Source organism: Haliotis rubra, unplaced genomic scaffold (assembly GCF_003918875.1).
Source record: "Haliotis rubra isolate DU_JTF1 unplaced genomic scaffold, ASM391887v1 Scf193, whole genome shotgun sequence".
NCBI lineage: Eukaryota > Metazoa > Mollusca > Gastropoda > Lepetellida > Haliotidae > Haliotis > Haliotis rubra.
Window position 1 is genome coordinate 1,148,736 of NW_025765925.1, and position 10,140 is coordinate 1,158,875.

General features: G+C 38.3%; 1 protein-coding gene across 1 annotated transcript; it reads right to left on the reverse strand.

The window, feature by feature from the left end:
• Nucleotides 1–471: 471 nt before the first annotated feature.
• LOC124274691 (IgGFc-binding protein-like) lies at nucleotides 472–8,864 on the reverse strand. The gene is made up of 5 exons (XM_046710056.1): nucleotides 8,675–8,864; nucleotides 7,871–8,038; nucleotides 2,861–2,869; nucleotides 684–1,569; nucleotides 472–502 (listed from the first exon to the last, which is right to left on the reverse strand). The coding sequence occupies exons 1-5, from the start codon at nucleotides 8,862–8,864 to the stop codon at nucleotides 472–474; spliced, it is 1,284 nt and encodes a 427-aa protein (XP_046566012.1).
• Nucleotides 8,865–10,140: the final 1,276 nt, after the last annotated feature.

The window sequence follows — 10,140 nt, forward strand, 5'->3', positions numbered from 1 at the left end:
TACTTGAGGAAGTGAATGCACTAGCAGTTGGAACAGTTGTGGTAGTTGATGGCGGAGTTGTCGATGTTGTGCTTGCTAAGGTAGTTGTTGCACTGGTGGAAGTACTCGCATATGTCGTGATCGTTGTTGTGGTGGTAGAGTCTGTTGTGGATGTCGTCAATGTGCTTGGCTGACAAGTTGTAATGTTTTCTTTTGTGTGAATCCAATTCTTTAATGAAAGAATATTGACATTTACTCAATTTTGTTGGTCATATGTACATTATCAGACCGTAGGATAGTTAATTGATCAAGAAAGTAATCATATCAATTGATCTTTATAGTTTCTTACCTCATTTATCAGCGTTAAGTTCATTCCAGCTGCTGAACAGAAGGCGCCTGTACTTCTAATCTTCTGGTGTATGTATACTGCAAACACAGTCCTGGCACTTTGTAAGACGTAATAGCCTTTGGGAAGAAGGATATATCCAGATGTCAGGGGCGCATCCATGACTTCAACCCAGTTCTGTATATCGAGAGGTTGTGAGTTGAGCATTATACTTGATTTGAAGGACGAGTCAATGACGACAATTACATACGCAGAACTCTTTTTGCTAGGAAACCGGAAGCTGTATTGATATTGCCACTGGGTGTTTGGATGAACAATCATCATACAGGGGTCAAAGGTTTTTGTAACTGTCACAAACTTTACCACCAATATCGCTTCATTCGACGTGATCTTCACAGGATCTGTGGCAGAGATCCTTGTTTCCAACCAGTCCCCTTCTTTTTCCAGGTTGTAAATTGAACCCCCTACATGTACAGTTGTGTTTGAGGTGCTTGCAAGGATGCGATACAGGTCCTCTGATGTGTTAGTCTTTTCTGGGGAGAGAACGGACACAAAGTGTTTGCCCCATGTAGTAACGGGGGTCATCTGTTGAACAAGATGATCTTTGGTTTTTGTAGTGTCCAAAGAGGATTTCCGTGCTCCCGCTATGACAGCAATTGGTTTGTTTGATGACACGTACGTTCCTGTCAGGTCTCTATCATTTTGGAACTGGATAACTTCGTGCTTTTGTAGGGTTACATTTATTATATCTGGATTTAGAATGGTGATACTATTATACTGTAATGTAGCCAGACCAGATGGGAACTCTATGGTTACTGAAGTATCGGCGGAAGAAGACGTCACTGAGAACTGTGTCTTGTCACCTGTACTCTGATAGGTCACTACATAGAAACTGAACCCGAACTGATCAACTGGTAGTGCGAGATATACATCCATTGAAAAACCTCCAAAATCGACAGCAAGAACATTTACGTCGTTATCGGAGATGATGCGTACTACTTTATCTGTTATTCCACTCCCTGACAACTGGATGCCTTCTTCTAGGCAAATATAACCGCCTTCAGCACTGGTGATGTTCACGGTTTGTGTGAAGTTGATGCTCAGAGACAGACTGGTGACCTGCACAGACGCAGCATTCAGAACGGTTGTAACGATGATGCATTGTTGTTTCGGCTCGTTGGGGTATAATGCATTTTCTGGAAAGGTGACCAGGAATTCCTTTCCACTGCTGCTGTTGCCATTTGCTACATAATAAAGAGGTATTTTATGTAGAAACGAGTTTCAGTAACAACAAAAAGGTACATCTTTTAGGATAAAATATTGGATATAAATCAAATATGAAAAATCTAAAGGCTTGAAAAACTTAAATAGATGCAATCTAGTCGCCTGATTCATTTGCCTAATTAAGGCTGATAGTCAACCATAGAGCCAAAACATCTCAAGGGTCCTTGTTACTAGGACTTGTGGTTCAGACATTGGTCTGATAGTCTGCTGCCCTGGCTCGTAGTATTCACCTGAGTGTATTTTAGATTCACCTCATTATTACAAAATGTACCTTTTTCACTAAATGACAAGGCGCAAATGACAAATAGGGATGACATATTATGGAAGTAAGTATTTGCCTACACTTTACAGTCAATACCTTCTCGCCAAATAAATACCATCAAATGCGGTACGATACACCAATGATCAAGTGAGTGAGTTAAGATTTAAAGTCACATCTGCAATATTTCAGCCATATCGTGACTAGTTCGAAATTCATAATACATACATATAACATATAAAACCCTGTCAACGAAGGACAGTAAAACCACTAGATTATCACAGATTGAGTTAAAACTAGCTAGCATATATCTGTAAAAGTAGAAAATTATATTTGGACAATACAATGTAAAAATGGGCTATTGATCGCCAACAACTGAAGATAGATCACCATACTAGGGCCCATGGGGATTTACATTACTTTTGCTACCTGCATGGACCCTAGCTGGATTTACACCATCCCTTCAGCCATTGGCGTTTATGCTGTGATTTAGCCATACATTAAACAGACAAAACTACTACGATTAAAACCTGGTAGACTTAAATTTACTTGAAATGTTTTGGGACTTACGTACCCTCTCAGGAAGACAATAGTTTTACAGTACTTTAACCTCCTTTGAGGAACCAATAAACCACAAGCGTCCATAGTACAGAAGAATCGGTTGGTATGTTTCATTAGGTTTGAAAAGTAATGACTTTTGCAGGTATAAAATTGTGTCTTTCTTTTGTTTCATACAAATTAGTCATCTTTAATATTGAGACTGTCACACACAATTCAATTTTTTTTACAGTAGCGTGAAACATATTTGAGACTACATTCATGAAAGGAGGATTATCCACCGAAACAGACTCTATGAAACGCATAAGGCAAAATAGTCGTGAAATTCATATGAAGGAATCATTGAAAATTACTGTAATAAAATCGTGAAGAAAATAATATTGTCATGAAACCACTAGTGTTAAATTTTACTGTTAGCCGTGACACTGTCTTACCGTTATTTCCTACAACACAGAGACACACCAGTAGCAGGAACATGTTGACAGTCCCGCTGCTTCACGACAACTAAGTCAGCGCTCACTTGTCTTGTTCATCTTGTCAATACCATCAGCAGACTGACATTGCTCTCTGTACACAACGTCGGTTTGGTTATCGTGTCGTCAATGTATATCTGCTTAAAATCAATTCCGTTATTTTCTTAGTTGAACCGCAGCATGTGACAGGAATAGTTTTCGTATTATTAATCAAATGGGAAAATGTATTTAAACAGGGGCGGTCCCGTCATACTGTGACATATGAAAAGACCAGTGCGGGGAACTGATTCGGATGACGATTGATTACTGTTATTATAAGGCTTCCCTACATACTCGCTCATGCAGCAAATCATATGTTTATCAGTGGTTAACATGCTGCAGTTTTAATTATATATGGGCAGGGGTGTTGCGGTTGCCTTGTGGTTAAAGCGTTCGCTCGTCACGCCGAAGACTCGGGTTCGATTCTCCACGTGGGTACAATGTGTGAAGCCCATTTCTGGTGTCCCCCGACATAATATTGCTGGAATATTGCTAAGAGTTGCGTATAGCCAAACTCACTCATATATGGGCAATGGGTTAGTCTGGTGGTAATGCAAAATAGCGTATAGCTTTTGAAAGAGGAATGAACGCCTTCGCTTCACTTTAGTCATTTAGATATATGACTTTGATCATTAGACGTCATTTTTGTGCGACACCATAATGACGTTAACGTCACTGCAATTGTACCTTCCGCCAAACAAATCGGACATATGTAAGCTACATTACCACATAAACCTCAAAAGAACGTGGAGAAATTAGAAACATTACAATTATATGGAGTAGAACTTGTGGGCTCTTGTTACACTGATTTGACCATGTCACTTATATACATAAAATGATTCCTCCCTATGAATGTTTTAGGTATGTTGACATCACCTGCAGTTTGTATGTGTATTAAATTCCCTTCACCAAAAGCTCCACATCGCAAGCAGCACATCACTTTATAGTGTTCGTTATGTCGATATATATGTATAAATCGTATTCATTTTGGGTATGTCATGGTTACGGGTGGACAAGGACGTGTTCATTGATTTCTAATCAGACACTGACAACACTATTTGTATGTTTAAGTCAGAGTGGAACAAAACGCCACTAGCAATGTCGATTTCTTGATCATCCTGTCAAAACAAAAGCACCTCTCAGAGATCATTCAATACCTACATGGGACGCCATGAGTGTCTCACATAAAACAAATCGTGCGCAGGTTTTCTGCATAAAGAACAAAAGCTTCAACAGCTTGAAAGAGAAAACGGCATATGGTGATTGTTAGTTCAGAAAGAAACATTTTGTTTAATCTTGAACTATAACAGGAATTGAAAACAGAAAAATACGTCAGAAAAAAAAGACAAATACCGCCATGGTATTTTCTTTATTAGTAACTAATTTGTTCTTTCTACCAGCTGCAGTGTGTGCAAACGTCGATGAAATAAACTAATTCCATTGCCATGTGGATGTCCCAAAAGTAAATTTAAACTGACCACTTTTTTAATCATAGAATATGTGTCCTTTTAATGTATGGTTTGATTCGTCTAAATTGTTAACAGCTGAAGGGATGGTGTAAATCCAGCTAGGGTCCATGCAGGAAGCAAAGGTACTGTAAGTCCGCATGGTCCCTAATAGGATGATCTACCTTCTGTAGCCTGTTTTTAGGTTGTTTTGTCTTCTATAGTAAAAATAAAAATGTTTAACTCTCCCTCACTGACAGGGTTTTATAATTTGACCTGATCTATTATGAATCTATAACTTGTTTTAGTCACGATATATGACTGAAATACTGCTGATGCGACATAAAATCTTTACAAACTAACTCATCATATCAAGGTCTAGGTCAACTGTACTGCCCATAACTGTAATGTCATCATGGTAACTGGCAACATTTTTTTAAATTCCGACAATTGTCTATTTTATTCACGTTATTTCCCAGCCCCAGCATAAGGGATAAATATTTCAATATCAAAACAGTAAAGGATCTGTTTAATAAAGTTAATTATCATTTCATCATTGATTTTTTAAAAGAGATAGATTTGTTCAATGAATTTTGATATATGTTTTGTAAATAGATAGAGTTTTAAAATTGGTAGTTCAGATTATCAACTTAGATTGTTAGCGGCTGTATCCTCAAATGGGCTTGAAGTAGCGTCAAATTATTGTCCTCCTGAGAGGGTACGTAAGTCCCAAAAACTTTCAAAGTAAAATTATCACGTACCAAGTTTTTGAACGTAGTATTTTTGTTCTTTTAAATTTCGGCTAAAGCATCCTACAATCGCCAGCGGCTGAAGGGGTGGTGTAAATCCAGCTAGGCTCCATGCAGGTAGCAAAAGTAATGTAAGTCCCCATGGTTCCTAGTATGGTGATCTACCTTCAGTTGTTGGCGATCTATAGCCCGTGTTTTATATTGTACTGTCTTCTTCAATTAAAATGTTTTAGATTTACATTCTAGTTTTCTATTCATATCTGTGATACTCTAGGAGTTTTTACTGTCCATCGTCGACAGGTTTATTGTCTTTTTTAAGTAAAATCTTTTAGTTTGACATGTTAGTTTTATGTTCATATATGTGATATTCTGGTATTTTACTGTCCATCGTCGATGCCCATGTTTTCATTTTTTATTGTATAAATTGTTTTCGTCACGCTATGGCTGAGATATTGCCGATGTGACGTTAAATATTAACTCACTCATTCAAGACTTGTTGTTGATTTAGTTATTTTACTGTCTCTTCGTCGAGAGTTTTGTCTTTTTATAATGTAATTGCATTGATTATGAATTTGTACTGTGTTAAAGTCGCGATATGGCTGAAATATTGCAGAAGTGACTATAAATCTTAACTCACTCACTCACTCACTCAATACTTGTGGTGCTGTCAAAATGTACAGACGACCGTTGCGTGTTCATTTTACTGTCCTTTGTTGACAGATTTTAGTTTGAAATGCACTGTTTAATATTATCGCAGAGTAGTATAACCTGATAGAGTCACAATATGGCTGAAATACTGACGACGTGACTGAAATTAAACTCACTCACTCTTATCGAGTTACCAAAGTGAAGTTTACATACTCAACGTTTTAAGAGTTATTTATATTTTATAATGATGTTTACAGGCACTGAATCACAAGTTAAAAATTATAACGACTTGCACCCATTAGCACCAACCTTGCTGAAGTGTGGGCTATTGTTTGTGCATATATACTTTTGAATCCGGCCAAAACGAACAATAAAAGAAGACACAGTGGATATTTGATTTCTTAAAAATTTGACTTCTTTGATTTCATTGCAGTGTTCTCGTCTAAGTGAGTGAGTGAGTGAGTTAAAGTTTATATTCACAACGTCAGTATTTCATCCATATCATGACTTAAAATATTTATAAATTCATGATAAATGCGCAATATTAATAACCTGTCGACGAAGGACAGAAAAAAACCAGCTAGTATATCACAGTAATAAGAAATAAAACTAGCATATATCTCTAAAATATGATTTCATATTTGGACAATAAAATATAAAACAGGGCTCAGGATCGCCACCAACTGAAGGTAGATCATCACCACTCTAGAGACCATGGGGGCTTACAGTACTTTGGCTACCAGCATGTACCCTTATATCATCCCTTCAGCCATTGGCGATTGTACTGATATTTAGCCATAATAAAACAAATATTCTACGCTTGAAAAGGTGTGTAGAGCGAAATTGACTTTGAAAGTTTTGGGACTTACGTACCCTCTCAGGAGGACAATCATTTCACAGTACTTTAAACCCTTTCAAGGATACAGCCACTAACTATCTTAGTTGCTAATTTATTCTCCCGATTATAAAATATCATTTATTTATTCACAAAACATATAAATCAAAATTTATCAAAAATCAACTCTGAATTCTTTTAAAAACTCAATTATTAAATGATAATTTACATAATAAAAAAGATACTTAAATGTTTTGGCACTGAAATATTTATCCCTTGTGATGGATGTTCTTGTCTTAATGTCGATAATATCGATAAGCACTGTGAAAGGTGTTTTCATGCATAAAGTCCCGTTGTGCTTAAAGACGAAACGGAATTTGACTGTAGAGTGTTTGTGCAAAACACGGACAGGATCGAAACAGGAGTCTATTGCATCTTGACAACATCACCATAACAAGCGAGGAATACACTTAATAATACACATGTAATCCATCATCAGGCAATGAAATAATGCCTGGCTCATGATAGAACAGTTGATCACAACGTGGTGGCATAATCACTTTTAAACGTACAAGATCTTCGTATATAATCACGTTATATACCTCTGATTTTCCAACACAGTATGTATTTTTTGAAATCTTCATCAACGTGGTTATGGTAGAATGGAGCGAGATAAACGTATTTCATGTAGAATTAATTATTTGATTAATATCAATAATTCAATCCACCTGCTTGGCTTGGTCATTGCTTGAAAAAAATTGCTGATATCTTAATATGGATCAAAGATATCGGAACAGAATATATAACCAAATTCATATAGTTATATCCATAATTTAATTCCTATCAAAATACACCTGCTCGGCTTGGTCATTGCAAAGCTATCCATTACATTTCAGTAAAGGAGACTTTCCCTGCGAAAAGTCACCATTACTAACAATAAGTATTTTCATTACCAAGATAAAACATTCACAACTTTACAGTTTAACATTTTTTATCTGTAACTACATTTAGTTGACATTCACATTAACAGGAACAGAATGTTGTTATTTCACTGTCGTCAGAGTTATATATGTCAGTACTTGAACAGGCGGTGGAACTGGCTGACCCAGGAACTGAAGCTTGACCTTGCAGAAGAGCTTGACCTTCTTTTTTTGAGCCCAGTTGGTACGCTTAAGGCTCCTCGCAGGTGCCCAGTTACCTCGCATATCAACTCCTCCTCATCAACACCAACCTCAAACAAACGAGGGGCGCATACTGAGTGGTTGGTCCTGTGTCCGATCAATCCAGCTCTTTGGCAAATGTCCGACACTGCAGCAGGTAGACTGTGGCGGCCAGTTGCTTGACTGATGTATCACACGTCGGCCATTGGTTTTTCGTAATGGTCGCAAGTAGAAGGGGTCACACTGTCTGTTTGGGGGGTTGTCTATGGGTTAAATATATTTCAGAGTGCAACCAAACACCTTTCAGGCTTGTCAACGTACTCATAGGTCCTCACAGATTTTGCTGTACATTTCCGTTGCTTAAGGCCCCCTGATTGGATTTAGATGATACATTCTCAGTATAGATCAGAAGATAACGAGAACTGAGAAGTCTCTCAGAGCGAAATTAATCCCAATCAAGTAGTAAATGTTATCCAATAATTGCTTAGGGTTATCACTTCCAAGGCCACCTTTTGCCCACAAAACTTCCCCTGGTGGGGTCACTTTGACTTGAACCTGTGGCTTACTGGATTGATCCTTAGAACGACTTTTCATCCTGTTATCCCGGGTGTTCTTTGTTTGCAAACGGCGTCATCAGTTGGTAACTTGTAGGCTTTGCCAATGCTGTCCATATGTAATTGGAGGAAGACCACAAGTCCATATAACGTCTTCTTCACCTCACAGACAAATCTGGAAATAGTATACAGTCAGGTCTTGTTAATCCGACATCGTCCGTTGCACAGCAAATTGTCGGATTAACAAGAATGTCGAATTATCGAATTTTTAGAACAGATCACGTTCATGGTCAATGCAAAAACAGGACAATCATGATTCATGTTAAGCGTGTGTGTAAATATAACTAAAACGATTTGGTTGATGAGTTTTAACAGTTGCAGCCTTGGGGATGGTGGGCTCTTCGCTGTCGTCAACTTCGTCATCGTTGCTTTCACTGTTTTCAGTGACTCGTACCATGTCGAACGTGGATTCATCGGACAGGGCTTCTTCAAATGGCCGATTGCTGTCAGCATTGAGAAAGTCATCTGTCAACATGCTTGCCCCATACACTCTATTGACAGCTGTCGAAATTTCTGCAATTGTTTCCTCGGCATCGGTGAAAAGAATCAGGGGCCACTGGTTCATTAGATGGCAGAATGTGCGTGTGGCGACATCAGTTAATGATGGTTTGTTGCTTGACTTTGTTCCAAGCTGTTCTGATGAAGAGCGGGGCTCTCTTGACGTCAAGAGTTTGTGGTGTTTTAGTCTGTGTATTGTCCAGATAGAGCTTCATTTGTTGCTCTTTGTACTGGAGTTTGAAGTTTTTGATGATACCAATATCGAGTGGCTGAATATGTGAAGTTGTATTTGGCGGGAGAAAGTGACAAATAACAGTCAACCGGGGCGATATCCAACAGCAGGATCACGTGGCTGCAATCCCATTTGACGGTCGAAGTTCACAAGCCAATCTCGGAAAATAACGATGTCATCCATGCTCGTTTGTTGACATACCAATGACAAAGAGATGTGGGATCAAATGTTCTACCAAAACATCTTGGAGAATGAATTTGTGAATGACAAGCTGTTTCAGCTTTTCGGTGCCAGTTTCATTTACAGTCAGCATTACGGCCAGGAGATCTTTAGGCTGTATCTAACCTGAAACTGGACCAGTACTCAAAGTAGAATTCGGTTCAATTTTGTAGAATAAGCCAGTGTCATCACAATTACAAATGTCACAAGGATTGTAGCCAGCGATGACTTCCTGAAGAGATTGCCTGCCTTCACAGAGGCAGATTCTCTATGCACTTTGTGATTATATATTCCATGACGTTGTTTGAAACGATTTAGCCAAACAGTACTGAAGCCAAAATCTAACCTATCGCCCAACACTTTTTGCCTGAGTTTTTAACAGTTCATCATAAAGCATGACATTTCGTGACCTTACATCAGTAAGGGAAACAAAGCTTTCCCTAGTTCCTCTTGTTGTGGAATCCTGTTTCTCGACTGGTATAGTATAGGCAGATGGCACAGCCAACCATTTTGGTGATTCTTTTAGAATGTCCGATACCGTAGATCTGCCTATCTTCATGCCAAACTTCTCAACTGTATAACAAGTTCACTTTGTGCAACTTGCTTTCCTTGTAAAGGCAATTGGTCTCTTCATCTGTGGCGTTAACCTGCTCTTCAGTTCGTAAACGCTCATTTCCTCCAGCGGTACCAAAATGAAGCTTAGGTTCCTGAAAGAGTCTGCTGCTAGCTATACCGCTTCAAAATTATCAATAATATTAATCTTATTTAAGGTCAAATTTATTCTGGTCTGATTTCAGAGGCA

Excerpts from the sequence above, each read along its gene's own strand:
- LOC124274691 (XM_046710056.1), bottom strand. The coding sequence starts at position 8,864 with ATGTTGACAGATGACTTTCTCAATGCTGACAGCAATCGGCCATTTGAA. Across the intron at positions 8,039-8,674 it reads TCATCAACCAAATCGTTTTA|ACAACCCCCCAAACAGACAG; the intron begins GTTATATTTACA and ends TTTAACCCATAG. Across the intron at positions 503-683 it reads GAAGCGATATTGGTGGTAAA|AACTGGGTTGAAGTCATGGA; the intron begins GTTTGTGACAGT and ends CTCGATATACAG.